We start from the raw sequence: 21015 nt of genomic DNA on the forward strand, positions 1-21015 counted from the left end.
TAAGTTGGTTCTAGTAAACCAGCCTGTGCTTTCATAGATGGAGCATCATTTACTACAAAGTGGTAGTTCACTGATAAGCTATGCAGAGTTATTAAAAATCAATATCTATATGTTTTTACTTCAAACTCACTTCATAACTTCAGTCAAGTGTTAATAAATCATTCTACGAGATGATTCAGTAACTCACATCCTCCAAAAATGCTGAACTGCATATACCATGCCATTAGTCATCTTGATTATAAATAATATAGAAGTGATTTATTAGATATGTCCTCAGTGCTGATGTTTAGCTAGAATTTGTCTTGTGCTTAAAATACCACTCTATTGGGTGTACTATTTCTGACGTAAATTCACACTCTGCAGAAGAAGTGTTAATCTCTTGATCAACAGCAACACTACCACCTACTCCAACATTGTTGTGTGTTTCTTCATGCTTGTCTTTAAAAACGACACATACTCAGCATAGCCATGTCTACATACCTACTACACACTTCGCGTCACCATTTTCAGAGATTCCCTTAATACGTGTTTACATAAAACTATTGCTGGTGTTTTAATTACGTGTTTTCAGTCACTAAAATACTGCTGTCATGTAAATGAACTGGCAAATGGTATATAAAGTTTCACATTTTTGGCTGTATTTACTCATAAATTTAAGGTTTTTTAATGTCATCAACATGTGTATACATCACACAAGATTGTTTACTTTACCAGGAGTAAACAGGGTTCTAATTCAGTCAGTATTTAGATCAGGGGTGTAAAAATGCAACCACTGCCCTGCACAGTTTAGTTCCAACCCTGCTCCAACACACGTACAGTACCTGTAGGTTTCAAATAATCCTGAAGGACTCATTTAGTTTGATCAGGTGTGTTTGATTAGGTTTGGAACTAAACCGTGCAGAGCCCTCCAGGAACTGAGTTTGGCTTACCTTGAAAGACCTGGGGCCTAGCTTATGCCTCCCCAGGCCTGTTTTTACACCAGGTTTGATGTTTGTTTGTTTTTTTAGCATTTGTTTTGGTTGGATTGTAAGTAGATATACTGGTTTATGCTACGAGCAGTTCAATCAAATAAGTTTCTGACTTCCTCTGAAAATAATCGAAAGTGCACAAACATTTTAGCCACGGTTTACATTACAAATGTAACCAATCACCAATCAAATTTTTTTTTTGCGCTCTGTTTCCGGACTTGCATGCTAACTGAGCTGTAATGAGCTTATGTTTAGTCAATCATGTGGAGTTTTATGTCAAAACATTTTAATCACAGTTTACATGACAGCTACACGAATCAAATGGGTAGAAATTCAGAATTCGCATTTGTTTTTACTCTCTGTTCTGGACTTGCATGCAAACTGAGCTGTAATGAGCTCATGTTCAGTCAATCCTGTGGAGTTTTGTGTTTCAAAAAATGTGATAAAATTGAACCAGATATGTGGTCATTTCGCAACCCAGGCTCATTCCGAGAACGTAGTCCCGGGGACGTTTCTGGAGACCGCGAAATACGTCCCGGGAGGTACGTATTTGTGCAGTTTTTTTGTTTTCGGCGAGTCCGCGAGAGGGCCGCTGTGCGCGCTTTTTCCCGCGCCGTTCTCGCGTAAACCCGCTAGAGGCCGCTGTTTGAACGACCTTCCGCCGTCTGCCTGTCTTCATGACGGAATGATTGACCGTGCGAACGGCCAATCGGCTGACCCACCCTCCTCCGTCCCCAAACCAACAACGACGGTTCACAAAGCCGTCCAGAAAAGAAAAGCCCTCGTCCGATTTTTACCACGTTTTCGGATTTTGACCACATTCTCACCCTGTGACGAACTTGTTCGTTCATTTTTTGGATTTTGTTTTTGTTTTCTACCTGATTTCTGGAACCGCTCTTCCCCGGGACTCGAACCCCGGTCGTCGTCGTCGTCGTGGTCAGCCCCTCTCTGCGCCTCGAGTCCGCCAGAGTACACGAAGAGCTAACCGGACAACTGGCTGCCGCGGAAAGCCCTCCACACGGAGGCGAGGCGGACCGGCTAGCCGGCGGCCGGCAAGCGCCGAAGGGAGAAACGGCGTCACACCGCCCCGCAGCGTTTCGCTTAAAAAAAATGAAATGCAGCCGTACGTACCCCCGGCTACGTATTTCGCGGTCTCCAGAAACGTCCCCGGGACTACGTTCTCAGAATGAGCCTGGGTTGGCATTTCTTCTGTGAAAACTTTTATCAAAAGCTAAACGTCTGGTCTTAATGTGCGATATACATTATAGTCATTCAATATACTTACTCGTATATATTTTACGGTAGGAAATCTACATGATGTCTCTATGGAAGATGATTGTTACTAAATATAATTATGATTTTTGGCATAGAATCATAAATGCAATAATATTTTGTATCCATAAATGTATGTTTGGATTGTCTTTAAAATATTATCTCAGTAAAATACGTATTAAAGGGATAGTTCACCCAAATATTTTATTCTGTTATCATTTACTCACTCTTCACTCGCTCTAAACCTGTTTAAGCATGCTTCTTCTGTTGCACACAAAGGAAGATATTTTGAAGAAAGCTGAAAAACCTGTAACCACTGACTTTTATAGTATTCGTTTTTCCTACTATGAAAGTCAATGGAAAACTACTATGAAAAACAGGTTTTCAGCTCTTTTAAAAAATATTTTAAGGGTAAATAAATAATGAGTAAATTTTAATTTTTTTAAATATTAGTGCAGCTACTTTTTTACAGCACTAAACAAGAAAACACTGTCATGCCTGCTGTTCTTTAAGCGCACCTGCCTGGAAGAAAGTAAAATTATACATCTCTATTCAGCCTGTTTTACTGTACTGGTATGGTTTAATATAGCGTAAGTTCACAAAGCTAAAGTCAGGATTTTGCTTTATATTTAGAAATGATACAATCTAGAGGGACAAATAATATTCACAGGAATCAGTATCTGAATAACCAATTTCATACTAAAAAAATGTCAATACGAATCTTTTTTTTAATGTTAAACCAGCCTTTCAAAGTTCAGCCCTCTTCATTACAGCTCATATTAGAAGTACGAAACACATAAAATCAAAGTTCGCAAATGAATCTCGTAAAAAAAAACAGGAAGAGACAGCTGGATGAATAATAAATACAGGCTCTTGATAAGCTGGCATTTGGGTTGTGCATGACATTTAGCAGGTAGCCCTGCTGCGCAGCTCTGGGAATGTGAATGAGAATTAGATGCTCACCAGCCTTTTGTTTCTGTGGCCCCATTATTCTCTTTTATTGGGATGAGAGCGTTGCCACTGCAAGGGAATAATGAAAGATTATTGTGATTATTAATCTTGGATGGATGGGTTGAGAGGTTGTTATAGATGAGCTGGACTTCTGTTCTAAAAGACCTGCTAATGTTTTGTGTTTAGTTCCTCTCTCCTCTAGCCTTAAGAGTAAGAGGCATCAGATCAAGAGCGACCCTACACCGTTGGCTATGAAGGTACCATGTGGAAAGCCATGGCATGCTGCATGCTGAATGTAGTGTTTGTAAGATGCTTGTTGAGTGTTTTATTATTATTATTATTATTTCTGGCCAGGTGGTTTTAATTAAAAAAGAAAAAAAGGGAGTTAAAGGTGCTATAAAGTTGGGATTTTAGTTTCCAGGTTCAGCTCTATTTGGTACCTTTTAACAGGGGCATATTATCAGAGTAAAATGAAATAAATTAAGCAGTAAGTAAGTATTGGATAAGATTAATCATGATATATCACATCCAAAAGAAAAGTTTTTATTTAAGTAAGTTTAGAACTGCGTGTGCATGTTGTTTTATATATGTATTATGTATATGTAATAGACACATACATAAAAACAAAACTATACAAAACGTTTTTGCATTGATGTTATATTAAACAATATATATATATATATATATATATATATATATATATATATATATATATATAAATATATATATATATATATATATATATATATATATTATATCTAATATTAATAAACATTTTCTCAATATATACATGTTTGTATTTTTTATACTAAATATACACAGTGCACACAGATATACAGTTGAAGTCAGAATTATTAGCCCCCCCTAAATTATTAGCCCCCCTGTTTATCTTTCCCCCAATTTCTGTTTACAGAGAGAATTTTTTTCAACAGATTTCTAAACATAAAAGTTTATACTTATTTTTAATAACTGATTTCTTTTATCTTTGCCATGATGCCAGTAAATAATGTTTTCTAGATATTTCTCATACACTTCTATACAGCTTATAGGGACATTTAAAGGCTTAACTAGGTTAATTAGGTTAGCTAGGCAGGTTTGGGTAATTAGGCAAGTTATTTTATAAACAATGGTTTGTTCTGGAGACTATCGGAAAATAATATATAGCTTAAAGGGGCTAATAATTTTGACCTTAATGTCTTTTGAGAATTAAAAAAACTGCTTTTATTCTAGCTGAAATAAAACAAGTAAGACTTTCTCCAGAAGAAAAAATATTATCAGACATACTGTGAAAATTTCCTTGCTCTGTTAAACATAATTTGGGAAATTTAAAAAAAAGAAAAAAAATTCATAGGGGGCTAATAATTCTGACTTCTGACAACTGTATTGTGTCAAAATAAGCTTTTATTTTGGATGCAATTAATCTTGATTAATCTTTGCCCAGCACTACAATAAATAAACAAACAAACCTGCAAAAACCTCTAAATGCCATTTGATAATTTCTTCTAGAATTAGCATTTGACTTCTGTGTGTAGGCTCAGTAATTTGACTTTTATAGTGACGTATAAGTTCTTTTCATTGCCTTTAAAGTGAAATAACTGAGCTTAAATATAGCAGGCTGAGAAAGTGTTCATTTTAGGAGAAATGTTAGATGGCATGTAGAGGTTTTGCATCTTCATATTTTGATTTAATTTGTACCTTTTTAATTTGATTTCTTTTAGTGTTTCAGCTTGTGTTGATGTTTTTATTATTATTATTTTAGCTCATATCAGTTGTCTGCCAACCCCCTGTCAAGTCTGTTGTTTTGTTCATCTTGTTTTGTTGTTGGACAGCCATGTTGGTCGGACAAAGTTCTGTTGCTGAGTCTTCTACAGCGGTTACTTTTTTTTTGTTCATTTTACTTAAAAATAAAAATAAAAAACATTAGATCTACACAATAAACTTAAAGAAAGACACATTCATAAACAGTTTAACTGACAACTAAGCACATAAACAGTCACACTTTACTAATTAGTAATTTCCAACTCACTTCTAATTCTACCAGACTTAAGCTTTAACTTTATCTATGACATTAAAGAAATAGTTTAACCAAATATGAATATTACTCCAAAATTAGCTTACCCCACAGTCATCCTCTGTGTATATGACTTTCATTTTTCAGACAAACAATCACAGATCTTTAAAATTGTACCCTGGCTCTTTTATACTGTATAATGCTGTTGGGTAGTGGCCTGTTTTTAAGCTTCCAAAAGTGCATGAATCCATCTTAGAAGTAACCTATACAACATATATATCTTATAAAGTTCATTGAAGTGTTTTTGTAATAATAATAATAATTATTATTAATAGTATAATTATAAATATATAAATATATGTCCTGAGGTTGTTGAATGCATCTCGACAGCTTGGCTGATCTCTGACTCGATGTATTTCACGTGATGTACAAAGATTGTTACAAAAAGAAAGCAATCCGCTTTATAAGACACGTATTAACTCCATGGCGGAGTATGGTTTAGCTTTATGTTGGATTTATGTGTTTTTGGCCACTATCCAACACCATAATACAGCATGAAAGAGCCATTATAACAATTAAAACCACTTAGACTGTGTTCATCTGAAAGAAGAAAGTCATACACACCAAGGATTACAAAAAATGGAGTAAGTTATGTGGCAGTTTTTATTTTTGGGGTGAACTATTCCTTTAATCTTGACCTTCAGGCTGCCAGGTTTATTCTAGTTTATCAGTTTTGGTGTAATTCCAAGTGTCTGTGCTTGTTTGTGGTGTGGTTATGGGATTTATTTTTTATTTAATTTTTTGTTTTGATTAAAATCTAGTGTCAATCATCCTCTAAGTATTTTGCTTTGTGCTTTCTGTTGGTTGGACAAAGTTCTGTGAGTGCAAGTGACTTACTGTTGTTACTTTTTTCTTCTTGGCTGTAACTTATTTGTGCATGCATTATGTTTCTTTTAAAAAGGAGGATATTTTAATACAAAAACAGTTTTTATTGAAATCAAATTGCATAAATGGTCACACATGACATGGGCTGACTTATTATTTCCAACCCATTTATAGATTCCTCCAATATATAAGCTTTATCTGTTGTTGCGTTAACCTTGCAGGTGCTACCAAGACATGCGGTTTTAAAAAAGGTTTATCTGTTGTTCTATTAATGTAAACCACAGAGCTGCCATACTTGATTTGATACTTGTTTTGTTTATCCGTCTTGGTTTCATTTCATGTGTTTATGCTTGCTCCGTGGTGTTGTGGTGGTGGTTTTTGGTTCAATTTTCTAATAATTGCTTTGCTGACCTTGTTTTATCATGCTTGCTTTTTTTTTAACAGACAAACTTTCTGTCTTCTTGTGGTTACTGAGGTCGGTTGCATAACTTTTAGGAATTAGGCATGTAAAATAAGATCATACTTTATAAGTGCTAATGAACAGTTCATATCTTAATAATAGGCAGGTAATAAGCCAGTAGTAGATGGTGTGACCTGTCCTTAAACTAAAGTGTTACCAAGTTGTTGTTGTTTTTTAAAGAAAAGAAACATTAATCAAGTAACTCAAATGAGATAAATTTGAATATTAAAACATCACTAATTAGCCATTTCTATCACACATATGCAGATGCAACCAAGACAGCAAAATTAAAAAGAAAAAATAAAAGCTTTATCTTAACAATCTTGGCTTCCAGATTTGATTTGATACTCATTTTGATCAGTTTTTTAAAATTCCAAGTGTTCAAGCTTGCAATTTGGTGTTGTAGTACTGTCTTATCCTCCAAATGTATTGTTTTATTTATTTATTTATTTATTTATTTATTTATTTATTTATCTATTTTAACAATGTTTTGTGAGTGCGAGCCACTTCCTGTGCACTGTTAACAATTTCCTGAAGACTGGCAGTTTGCCAGTAACTTACTGTAAATCAATTACATCAAAAATACTGTGCATCTACGACACATTTATCTTGCTGTACGTGTATTTAAAACTGTAAAATAAATTGTAAATTTGACAGTGCAACATTAAAATACAGTAACACCGTCTAACTGTCCTACAGTAAAACACAGTTCATATTGTAGTTAAATACTGTGTAATTTACAAAAATCTTTAATAGTGCAAATACATTTTTTTTTACTGAAAGCTGATTGCATAAATGTACAGTATTGTCTAACTTTACTGTAAAATATACTGTAATTTTGACAATGCAACTTTAAAATGCAGGTGACATACTGTATAACTGTCCTACAGTAAAATACAGTTAATATTTTTCAGTTAAATACAGTGTAATTTACAAAATTGTTAAAAGTGTGGTCACTGTTTTAGGTTTTTTACTGAAGCTGATTTCATAAAATTTACAGATTGTTTAACTTTACTGTAAAATATGCTTTAATTTTGACAATTCAACTTTATAATGCAGTGACATACTGTATAACTGTCCTCTACAGTAAAATACAGTTCATATTTACAGTTAAATACTGTGTAATTTACAAAACCATTAACAGTGGGGTTGCTTTTTTTTTTTACTGAAGCTAATTGCATAAATTTACAGTATTGTATAACTTTACTGTAAAAAAAAATACAGTAATTTTGACAATGAAAATTTAAAATGCAGTAACATATTGTATAACTGTCCTACAGTAAAATACAGTTCACATTTTACAGTTAAATACTGTGTAATTTACAAGAATCATTTACAGTGTGGTTACTGTTTTTTAACTAAAAGCTGATTTCATAAATTTACAGTATTGTATAACTTTACTGTAAAAAATATACTGTAATTTTGACAATGCAACTTTAAAATGCAGTAACATACTGTATAACTGTCCTACAGTAAAATACAGTTCATATTTTACAGTTAAATACTGTGTAATTTACAAGAATCATTTACAGTGTGGTTACTGTTTTTAACTAAAAGCTGATTTCATAAATTTACAGTATTGTATAACTTTACTGTAAAAAATATACTGTAATTTTGACAATGCAACTTTAAAATGCAGTAACATACTGTATAACTGTCCTACAGTAAAATACAGTTCATATTTTACAGTTAAATACTGTGTAATTTACAAGAATCATTTACAGTGTGGTTACTGTTTTTTAACTAAAAGCTGATTTCATAAATTTACAGTATTGTATAACTTTACTGTAAAAAATATACTGTAATTTTGACAATGCAACTTTAAAATGCAGTAACATACTGTATAACTGTCCTACAGTAAATACAGTTCATATTTTACAGTTAAATACTGTGTAATTTACAAGAATCATTTACAGTGTGGTTACTGTTTTTTAACTAAAAGCTGATTTCAAATTTACAGTATTGTATAACTTTACTGTAAAAAATATACTGTAATTTTGACAATGCAACTTTAAAATGCAGTAACATACTGTATAACTGTCCTACAGTAAAATACAGTTCATATTTACAGTTAAATACTGTGTAATTTACAAGAATCATTTACAGTGTGGTTACTTTTTTAACTAAAAGCTGATTTCATAAATTTACAGTATTGCATAACTTTACTGTAAAATGTACTGTAATTTTGACAATGCAACTTTAAAACACAGTAACATACTGTATAACTGTCCTGCAGTATTTTTTTTTATATATTTTATGGTTAAATACTGTGTAATTTACAAAAATAGTTAACAGTGGTTATTGTTTTAGTTTTTGTACTAAAAGCTGACTTCATAAATTTTCTGTATTGTTTAACATTACTGTAACAATATACTGTGATTTTCACAGTGCAACTTTAAAAATGCAAGTAACATACTGTATAACTGTCCTACAGTAAAATACAGTTCATATTTTACAGTTAATACAGTGTAATTTACAAAAATTGTTAAGTGTGGTTACTGTTTTAGGTTTTTTACTGAAAGAGCTGATTTCATAAATGTACAGTATTGTATAAATTTTACTGTAAAATAAACTGTAATTTTAACAACGCAACCTTTAAAATGCAGTGACATACTGTATAAACTCCATATTGTACAATTAAATACTGTGTAATTTACTAAAAAAATGATGCATAAAGGGTCAAAGATTACTATTTTTCCAACCTGTTCCTAAATGCTACCAACAGTTAAAAAATTTAGAAAACTCTTTAAACCACCAGGTTGCCAGATCTGACTTGTTATCAGTTTGGTTTCTGCCTGCGTTATGGTGTAATAGTGCTATTATTTTTGTTTCACATCAAGTCTGAGTGACTTCCCATGGTTGCTTCCTCTTTTATTTATTTTTATTGGATGTTTTTTGGTTTGTTTTCCTTCATAAGTGTACCCGTTTGTGCATGCCAATGTGAGCTTTCCTATCACACGCGTCCATTCCAAAAGGTCATCTTTGATATTGATAAAACGCTGAATTTCCTCACAGAAACCATGCGAGATTCCCTTCCCAGCCGAGAGAAAAAGTAAGGTAGCGGCGTTCGAAGCCCGCTGTCCGAGGTCTGCGTCTCAGCCAGGTAATCTTGTGAAAAGAGCCAACGATATGCCAGTCATATCGGCCTTCTCCTCGGGTGTTTGGTCTGTTTTCATTCTTCATTCTGTGTCTGACGGTGACAGAATCAGTCAGAGTTATTTTCATCCAGCGCTTCAACATCTTGTCTGCCTTCACAGAAAAGTTTTATTTTATTTATATGTTTTTTCCCCAAGCAACCTGAGCACTAGTCTGTATTCCCTGAGCATCGTCTCTCATAAAGATTTTACTGAATGATGTTAACTTTGGTGTGTTTTCTTTTTTTTTTTTTCTCTTCTTCAGGATGGAGTCAACGGCGTCTGCCTTTCAATGGATGCGAGGATTTCGAGACCATTCCGTCTAGTGCGAAGAGCTGTCTATTCCTCTGATGGAGAGGATGAAGGACACAACAAAAACGTAAACATCTTCAATCCACGTTTTGTCACATTTATCTTTTACTCACTCTCGACCTTTTAGAGGGACATTGGATGTTGTCGAGTTGAGATGGAGGATATCTAGACGGCATATACCACAATGGGAGAATTATATCAGAATCTGCTCACACTTCATTTTAAATGTATTATTTTTTATCTTCAATTAATAGTCATATATTTTAATATATATTTATTTTAATGTATAAACAGTTTTTCTTATGCACTTTTTTTGGCATATTAGCAAAGTTTTTTAGATGTTAGCATCGGTATTATTCGTTTTTTAGGATATCTATAAGCTAGTGTGCTCCAAAACAAAGACAAAATTTGCATTTAGAAGATAATATAACTGCAATAAACACATGCAAGCTTGTAGTTTGTCACTTCCGCCCAAATGGATCAATGGTTTTTATTCACGTCACCTTATACTTCTGTTTCTCATCAAATCATAACCAATCAAATGCTCTCTAGTATCTGACATGCCCCGCCCCCTTTAAGACGGCTTTTTTTATTAGCTTTTCATTTGATGCACTTGAGCTTGACCACTCTCACTGGCAAAGCGGTTATAGAACAACACTATTGGCTGTTTTTTTTAAAGGGGAGGAGCTACACTATGTCCCGCCCTCTCTTCATGTTTTGGTTGAGATCAAGTCAAACATCGATTAAAAATGCATGTTTCAAAGAGCTTCACGGCATCTTCAAGCATAAATAAACCTCAGGAAGAGCAATATGCACTAACAAAGTAAATATCAATGTTTCATGGTGACCAAAAATATTTTACTCATTCATTCATTTTCTTTTCGGCTTTGTCCCTTTATTAATCTGGGATCGCCATAGTGAAATGAACCTCCATATATTTTACTCTATTAATTAAATGAATGAGTAAGTAAATAAATACATGATACTGATTATAATAATAATTATAATTCTATATTTTTATTATTAATAAATAATAATTGTTAGTAATAATAACAATTATGATTAATATTATTCATTTTATTCACCATCATTACTTGTTAATTATAATAATAATAATTATTATTTATTATTATTATTATTGTTATATTTTTAAGTAAATTTGTGCACTTATTTGTGGTATATTTAAAAATATTTTAAATATAATATTAATATATTTTTATCACATTGTAATATTAGTTGTATTAGTTATTAAACTGTATTAAACTAATTAATATAATTCTGAATAATATAATAATATTATTTATAATAACAATGATAATAATAATATCAACAATTAAACATTTAGAATTTTCACACACTAATTATTTTAGTAGAATATTGTTTTCTAATTATTCTTAATTATTTTAAGTATTGTTATTATTATAAGAAATATAAGTGTACATTTAAATATATATTTACATTTATTAAAAATGTGTTTAATTATTTTATTTTATAATATTTATTATATATATTTATTATTTTCCACACACCTTAAAAGTTTCTCATTTGATTGTTTTATTTATTTATTTGTTTATTGTGATACTTTGCATAAGTAGTTCAAAATGCTGTTAAATATTATTATTATTATAAACAAAATAAGATATTTGGACCCTATTTACCCTTTTGTCCACAGAAATAAGCAAGATACATTTAGGAGAAAAACATGAGGTATTTATTATAAGCAAAATAAGATATTTGGGACCTTTTAGCTCATTTTGTTCACAGAAATAAGCAAGGTCCATTTAGAAAAAACATGAGGTTTTTATTATAAACAAAAGAATTTATTTCGACTTTTTTAAACCCTTTTTGTCGACTGAAATAAGCAAGATCCATTTAGAAAAAACATGAGGTTTTTATTATAAACAAAAGAAGATAGTTGGACCTTTTTAACCCGTTTTTGTTTACAAAAATAGACAAGATCCATTTTGAAAAACATGATGTTTTTATTATAAACAAAATAATTTATTTGACTTTTTGAAACCCTTTTTGTCCACAGTATAAGCAAGATACATTTAGAAAAACATGAGGTTGACTAAGCTTCTTCTTTAATTCAAGAAAATAGCAAACAACAAAGTAACTAAAAGATTCTGCTGATGTTTAATATGAAAGATAAAGTGTATCAACAACATTTCACAATTAACACAGACAGGTTAGATTATCTCAAGCTCTTAAAAATACCCAGAGGAGTTTATTTGGGTTTAATCCTCCTGCCTGATGCTGGAAGATCTGCTTGGGTAAGGAGGATTGATAAACAGCACAGCACAAAATCAGTCAGAAACAGCAGAGTTTATCGTCAATCAGGGTTTCTACCAGCAGAGGGCGATCTTGAATAAACAACAGAGATTTAACAACATCTCTACTGACTACACACACACTTAAAAACAACTGCAAGTATCAAACCATCTTGCTCATTTCTTTCCAATTGAAGATAACCCAAAAAGTGGAGGTATGACCCTGACATCAGTTATTCTCTCATTTGTGTGTGTTTTAGGGGGATAATGACCGCTATCAGGTGCAGTTGACGTATGAGTCTGGCACTGCTCAGGATCTTTCTGTAGAAGCTGGAGATTTTGTACAATTCCTGGAAGAATCGGAGAACGGGCTCTGGTGAGTAAAGATTTCTCCGTTCAGATGTACTGTATTCCTGCTTCACTAAAAACCTCACAAACAGGAGAAAACATAAACCTTTCACCCCATCATTTGCTCACTCTCATGTCATATTTTACATTCAATTAATATGAAATTTATCTTTAAATAGTTGTATGATATTAAAATTGTCATATTTTTACATTTCAATTTCAAATGATCCTTTTACATTTAATATGCAGTTTATTTTTTTAGAAAAAAAAAGTGTAATATTTAAGAAATAATAATATTTGCTTTTGTGTTATTTTTACATTTCAATTTTGATAAAAATGATTTTACATCTATTTAATATTTTTTATTATAATATTTAAAGAAAATAACAATATTCGCTCAGTCTAATCATGTTTTACATTTCAATTTTAAAAATATATTTTTTACATTTAATTAATATGCATTTTATTTCTTATCAATTATATAATATTTGAAAATAATAATATTTGCCCACTCTCATCATATTTTTACATTTTATTTTTAAAAATATAATTTATAATAATGTGTAATATATACTCTCAGAAAAAAAGGTACACGGTGGTATAAATAATGTTCCTTAAGGAACAGTTTTGTGCCTTTGTAAAAGTTGTACCTTATATGATACAGAAAAGACCTCTTATGATACTGTTCTGTACCTTTTATGATACAATTTATTACAATATCTATCTCCTTTATTACAATATCTATGAAAATAAATATGACTGGAAAGGCAAAGTGATTTTATGAATAATTTCCATATTAATACATGAATCATCATTTAAAAGCATATGTTAAAGAAACTCATAAACATTAATTAAGTTCTGTTTTGCAAAACAACTGGTAAAACAAAACTATACAGTAGGTATTGTTAACTAAACATTTAAAGCATTTAATAAACATTATAAGCATTTTTTGATAAATACATTTTCATAATTGATATCTGCACCTTTTGGCGTTTGCTTTCACGTGAGCTGGCAAAAGTCCTGCATATGGAAAGAGTTGATGCAGACATTTTAGTGTTGTAAGACTAATCAAACATTGTGTATATCTCATTACAATACGTTTGCATAATTCTATTTCTATTTTAAAATTAAGTAAATTAAATGAACTTTTAAGTGATTACAAAGGTATTGTGTGAAAACTGGAGAACCCTTTTTGGTAACACTTTATAATAACTACACAGTATAAATCATTTATTAAGCATTAGCAAATAGTTAATTCATTATTTGTTAAGCATTAACTTTACATTAATAAGCGTTAGTAAGCAGTTTATAACTGCAGCTACAAATGCTCTATTCCTGACTTACAAATTTATAATGTGCTTAATACTTGTACTTTCATACTTTGTTAATGATTTATTTTTCATTACTAAATTAAGTATCGCATTGTTTACAAACCAGTTGTGTTTAAAAGTAGTTGAGGGTTTTTAGGATAATTCAGAATGAGTTAGTAAATGATTAATAAACTATTGAAATCAACGTTTATATGTCTTATTATTCAGGCATATATTAAGGGTTACTATGTATGTTAATAAATGCTTTATTAACTCAACTTCATCTAGTTTTGTGACCTAATCTAAAGTGAGGACTATTTATGCTTTATAAATCCCTTATAAATGACAAATAAAGGCTCAGTTAAACTCTAAACAGGAAAAATGACATTATTTATTTCTTTTAATTTAAAGATACACAAATAAAACTGTACTTCAAATGAAAAATAAATCTTTGCTATCTTATCTAAAATAAAATAACTGTACAGTTTAAACATTGCATCTTATTATATTGTTCAATTATTATATTATTGTTGTTGTTTTATCCAGTTTTATGTCGTATAACACTCCTGTTATTTGGCAATGTTTAAACTTTACAGTAATTTTATTTTTTTAGATAAGATTGCAAAGATTATTGTTCATTTGATTCTGAGCCTTTAATTGTAATTTATAAGGGATTTATAAAGCATAAATAGTCCTCACTTTAGATTAGGTCACAAAATTGCATGAAGTTGAGTTAATAAAGCATTTATTAACATATTAGTTAACTATTAGTATATGCCTGAATAATAAGATATATAAATGTTGATTTCAATAGTTTATTAATCATTTACTAACTCATTCTGCATGATCATAAAAACCCTGAACTACTCTTAAATACAACTGGTTTATAAGTAATGCAATACTTAATTTAGTAATGAAAAATAAATCATTAACTAAGTATGAAAATACAATTATTAATCACATTATATAGGTGCTTATAAGTCAGGAATAGAGCATTTGTAGCTGCAGTTATAAACTGCTTACTAACATTTATTAATGTAGAGTTAATGCTTAACATATAATGAATTAACTATTTGCTAATGCTTAATAAATGATTTATAGTGTGTAGTTATTATAAAGTGTTACCCATTTTTTTTATATTGTAGATGGGAGAATGTGTTTCTGTAACATTTTTGTGAAAAGTGTGAAATGTTTAGCAAAAAATAGATCTTTTGATTTATGTTAAAGTAATTTTATTCTTTATTGTAAATGGAAAAGGTGCATTTACACAAGAAGAAACTTTAAAAAAAAACATTGTTTAAAATAAATGGACCTATTTTGGATCATGCAAGATGCTTTTAAATAGTTCTTGAAGGAACACATTTGACATTGTAAAGGAACAATGTGTCTTGTCAATGTGGTGGTTGGTGGTACCTTCATGGATCAGATTTGTATCTTTGATGAAGGTACAATATTGTATCTGCAGGTTTTAAAAACCAAAGGTACATTTCTGTTTCCCTTGATACAAATCATGTCCGTAAAGGTGCAAACTGTGGTACACATTTGTTTCTTTGTCTTAAGGTACAACTCTGTTCCATAAAAAGGTACTGCCCCAGTGACAAGGGTTTGTACCTTCTTTGGTACAACATTGTACCATTTTTTCTGAGAGTGTAATATGTAATATTGAGTATTTGTTAGTATTGTGCAAAATTACTAGAAAAAAAAAAAAAAAAACTATAAAAAATTTAATAGGATGGCTAATCATTCCAACTTGCACTTTATATACGTATTCCAATATAAAATACATAATATTTAAGCTTTTTATTTGCGGGTTAACTTACATGGATTAATTGTTCATCTCATTTGTGATCTCATTTTGATTTCATTGTGACTTGATTTTTAATATTATTTATTATTTTTCATGAGCATTAAAATTTTCATAGAATTTTAAATGTTCATGGATTTTCTTCTCCAATGATTTTGAATATTCACTCTCCAAGAAACACAGATCATTTTTTATATTTAATTTAATATTATAATAATAATAATAATAATAATAATAATAATTAGTAGTAGTAGTAATAGTCATAGTATTATTAGTAATATAATTTTACATCCATTTTGACGCAACATTAAAAAGCTGACAGTCACTAATGAAAATCACTAATGTAGCTCTTTGCTTGAAACATCTATTATTGTTGGTTCAAAAACCTCACAAAACAAGAGTATCAAAACAATAATCAGGCCTTAGAAATAATTTAAAAGGTCCAACATTTTAAATTAGTCTTTTTAATTTTCTGTATTGAAATTCATTTCTTGTCAGGGTGATGTGACTGGTCCTGATGTGAAAAAAAACTCGATAATAAAATATTCTTAAAAAGAAAACTTTAATAAGTATTTTAGCATGATTTTGTTTTATTTCATTCCTAAGAATACAAATTCATAATCCAACATTGCTTCTCTGATGGGCGGCACGGTGGCGCAGTGGGTAGTGCTGTTGCCTCACAGCAAGAAAGTCGCTGGTTCGAGCCTCGGCTGGGTCAGTTGGCATTTCTATGTGGAGTTTGCATGTTCTCTCCGCGTTCGCTTGAGTTTCCTCTGGGTGCTCCGGTTTCCCCCACACTCCAAAGACATGCTCTATAGGTAAACTGGGTGAGCTAAATTGTCCGTAGTGTAAGTGTGTGAATGAGAGTGTATGGGTTGCAGATGGAAGGGCATCTGTTACGTAAAACAGATGCTGGATAAGTTGGCGGTTCAAGCCGAAAAGAAAATGAATGAATGAATGCTTCCCTGATTGTTAATATATGAAAACCCAAAAAGCACACAATATAAAAGCATTTATTATAGTTAGGCCCGGTTCATGCTTGCCTGGTGTGTTTTGTCAATCTGATCACCAATGATTTAAAGTTTGCTGTCTCAAATCATAACTCTGAAAAAAGGCTCTTAGCATTCTGTGAGGTTTTGCAGAGTATAAACGAAAACTGTTGCTCTCTGCATCATCTTCCATTGTTTACTTTTGCATTCCAATTTGTGTGAGCTTCAGAAATCAGGAAGACATCAGGAAAGTGGACAAAAGAGGTTGACTGAATACCAAATATGTAAACAGGAATGTGTTTTCCTGTGCTGACACTCACCAAAAGTCTTCAATATATTTCTTTTACCTTAAAAAATATGTAAAGGAACAGTTTTTTAGTCCTCCGGAGTCAAACATGGGCTGGGCAATATTGCAAATCGTGTTTCAAATCATTCGGTATTGATAATTATTGAATATTTCTAACAATACATTTAGAAATATTAGGAATTTTTCATTATTCAACCACCTTATTTTAATTTACCAACATTACTAAGGCAAATATATGTAATAGTCAAAAACAAACATGTTTTAACAAAATCTCTGATCTCTTTATAATAAAATAAACATAAGTGTTAAAGAGACTCTCTTAAACTTGATAAATAAAATGTTACAAAGTGTGTGCAATGGAAAAGGTAGATCAACATCTGTACGGTGTCAATAATAAAGATACAATAAACCTCAAACTCTGTAAATAAAACAAATTATGATAATCAAATTTGAACTTTTAAGTAAAGGAACTAACCATCTTTATCCAATTACATACTGCAACATTAGAAATTGTGAAGTTGGATGATTACATTACACCCTATGTTCAAATATCTTTCAGATGGGGTGCTAGTGGCTGGGATGCACAAGAAAAGAAACCAAAAAGCCACTCTGGCCACATCATTTTTTTTATTTACAGTCTCCTCACTGCTGCTATACGGCACTCATTTTCGCATGTGTTGTTATTCTCAGCTGAAGTGACAAGCGCGAGCGCGTGGTTTCCTTCATCATTTTCTATGGTGTGTCTCATAACTAGGCGACCATCAAGCGTTCTCCCAGAAAGTGCGTGCCACTTACACATCATGAACGCGTCCCCACGCACCTCTATTGGAAACGACAAACTTACACCCTAAGCTTAGTGCTTTTGCTTCCAGGGCACTCGCTCAGCAGCCACATTTTAATAAAACTATAGCACTTCATACCGAAACTTCATACTAAGCTTTTTTTATCGTTATTGACAATGTTGTGCGGTCAATAAATACCGATTTTATCGCCCAGCCCTAGTTAACAGTTTATTTTTTTTTTCCATTTTTAAAAACATTCAGTCGATCTCCCAGTCTGCGAAGAGCACTTGTAGCTTAACTTAGCATAAATAATTGAATCGGATTAGACCATTAGCATCTCGCACAAAAAATGGCCAAAGAGTTTTGATAAATTTCCTTTTTAAGGCTTGACTCTTCTGTTGTTACATCATGTATAAGTCAGATGGATAATTATTTCATTGAAATCATGAAATCATTGCACCTGCTGCAGTCATGGTACGACAGCAACGTTCCTTGATCATTACACCGGAATGAAAGTATTCCTATCCATATTTTCCTATAAAATACCAGCCTTTCATTTTTTTGTCAATCTTATTTCACATTACAGAAGAGTCAAGCTTTAAATAGGAAAATATTCGAAACTCTTTGGCCATTTTTTGAGTGAAATGCTAATGGTCCAAATGAATGATCTATGCTAAGCTAAGCTAAAAGTGCTTCCTCTAGATCCAGAGATAAAACTCAACCATTTAACTTTAGAGTCGTTGTCAAATGAGGCAGTTTTTTTTTAAATAAACAAAGAAACTAATAAATAAGTGGAGTCCCAAAAAGCAGGTGCCAATGAAAATAGTCATTAAATAAATAAATACATAAATTAATAATTAATGGTGTGCTTTTTAAAAACAATAACAAATCCAACAAGTAATTTTCTAAAAAACATGGCATGTTTTATTGATTATTTCTATTTATTTTTTCCTTCATCATGAACACTCTTATTTTACTCACTCCTATTTTCACATTATTTACCCAATCGTCTCCTAAAGCAAAGATGGAATAGATGTTTCACGGGGTCTGTTGCACCCCATTTTGAAACTGCTGAATCCCACTTAATCCACACTAACATTTCTAAAACGAAATGAAAAAGCCAGCAATATTCTGAAGTGTCTCATACATATTTAATCCTGAAAGCTGTCTCCAGTCATTTTCGGTGCTTGAGTTCCTGCTTTGTAAAGTTTTCTCACCAATCAAAGCCCTCAAACCCTTCATAAGAAGTTTTCAGGCTTCCATGGATGTGGATGTTTTGACATTGTGCAAAGCCGAGCTAAAGTTTAGCTTGAGCCACAGGAAGCTTTAAAGTTTGCTCATTTCTGTCAGGTGATACTGTAACCTGTTGTGCGTTAGAGAACATACAAACGACGCAGGTCACTGTCAGAAAGTGTTTTTATTTATTTATTTATTCTTTTAAGGAAGTGTATTTTTACTAAGGAAAAAGATTCAACAGATTGTAAAAGGCACTGCATATAAAACCCTGCTACGTATAAACGCACACAGGGGCATGGGAAACACCGAATGGCAAACTTAACAGGTAAAACACCCAGACCATTACAAAGAAACACACACTCAAGAAACTTGTTTGTTTTATTGTATTGTCTGCATTGATAATGATCACCACTCATTGAAAAGAATGCTGGGTTACACAATTAATTTGTGTTAGGACAACATGAAGGAATTAAGTTAACTTACAAGTTTTTAGAAAAGTAAGTGGATTGAACATAAAACAAATGAGTTGTCCTCAAAAAAACCTCAAGAAATGGGTTGTTTTAGCTCATTTTAAACAAGCAGTTTGAACAAACAACAGATGTCATTTTTGAGGGCAACATCACAATATTATTTACACAATATAACCAATAAACCTTAAAATGTTAACCTATAATAATGCAACATTGCAGTTAGTCATTGAAAGTGCTAGTTCACCCAGAAATGAAAATGTGCTGTTTATTTTCTCACCTTCAGGTCATGCAAGATGTATGTGACCTTTCATTCTTCAGTAGAATAGTAAAGACGGTTTTTAGCTGAAATCTTGGTCCTTGGTGATTCATAAAATGCAAGTCAACAGCTCCGCTATAACCAAACAAACTGTTCATGTTTAAAATAAGGTTTAGTTTCTAATCATAATAATAATAATAATAATAAAATAAAAAGATTTCACTTCACTTTAGTGTACTGTCAGCATCCAGAGATATTAAGTTAGTTTTGACAGCTTTTTGTTTTGTTTTTTGCCTGGTAACAATTGTATTTGTAGCCGTTGAGCATTTAATGTGTACTTAATGATTGAATAATTTTAGCTATGAATAATTTTATTAAAGATAGTGTTCTTCTGAAGAGAAAAAAATTATGTAAAAACTCACCTTTTTTGAAAATACACGTGTTGTTAATGGATAAAGTATGTATTTATTTAGCACAAAATGCGACCGATTTTGCAACTAAATGCTTTGATTCTTAAGTGAACACAAATATTTCAATTATTACATTTAAATATTACAAATATATTATTAGAGTAAATGTATGTTTTGGGAGTGAATGTCTTGGGAATAATTTTTTTTAATGAGTGAATGCAAAGTGTTCTGAGGGAACAAGTAAACAGCTTGTAAGTGAACGTCTGTAAGTTTGTTAGTTTCTCTGGGCCAACACAAATTATTGGTGAGTTAAAATAAATGTAAAACTAAAGGCAATGATTCCTTGGGAAACCATTTTTGTTTATTTTTTTTTAAGTTTTGTTAGCAAATGCAAAGTTTCTGGAGGGAACATAAAGGTTTTGCATGTAAACTAACCACTATTTTGTATTTTGTTACGTTTCGTTTTTAACTATTTTACGTTTTGTCAATTTAGTGGCTAATTTGTACAAATTCATATGAGTTCAGTCATGTGACAACGTACGATTTTAAAAATGAGTCGTGGCACTCAACCCTGCCCCTAAACCCAACCGTCACTGGAGGATACGCAAATCATACTAAATTGTACGAATGAGATCATTTAAACTCATACGAATTAGCCACTAAATTAAAAAGTTACGAATTGTCGTGAGATTGTTTAAACAAACAGTTTGTGATCGAATTCAATGATTAAAAGGTGAATTCAAAGGATTTTTTTTGGGTGTGAGCAAATGCAGATTTTCTCTAAAGAACACAAGCATTTTGAAAATGTTTGCTTAGTGTATTGTTTTTGTGTTGTTGGCC

General features: G+C 31.5%; 1 protein-coding gene across 1 annotated transcript in view; it reads left to right on the forward strand.

The window, feature by feature from the left end:
* mcf2l2 (MCF.2 cell line derived transforming sequence-like 2) overlaps window positions 1-21015 on the forward strand; it is a 230484-nt gene that overhangs the window by 195435 nt on the left and 14034 nt on the right. The window contains 3 exon segments of the mRNA XM_056468129.1: window positions 9947-10019; window positions 10021-10060; window positions 12524-12639. Of these exon segments, the coding sequence (XP_056324104.1) occupies window positions 9947-10019; window positions 10021-10060; window positions 12524-12639 (229 nt within the window).

This window comes from Danio aesculapii, chromosome 11, assembly GCF_903798145.1.
Source record: "Danio aesculapii chromosome 11, fDanAes4.1, whole genome shotgun sequence".
In the NCBI taxonomy this organism is placed as follows: Eukaryota; Metazoa; Chordata; class Actinopteri; order Cypriniformes; family Danionidae; genus Danio; species Danio aesculapii.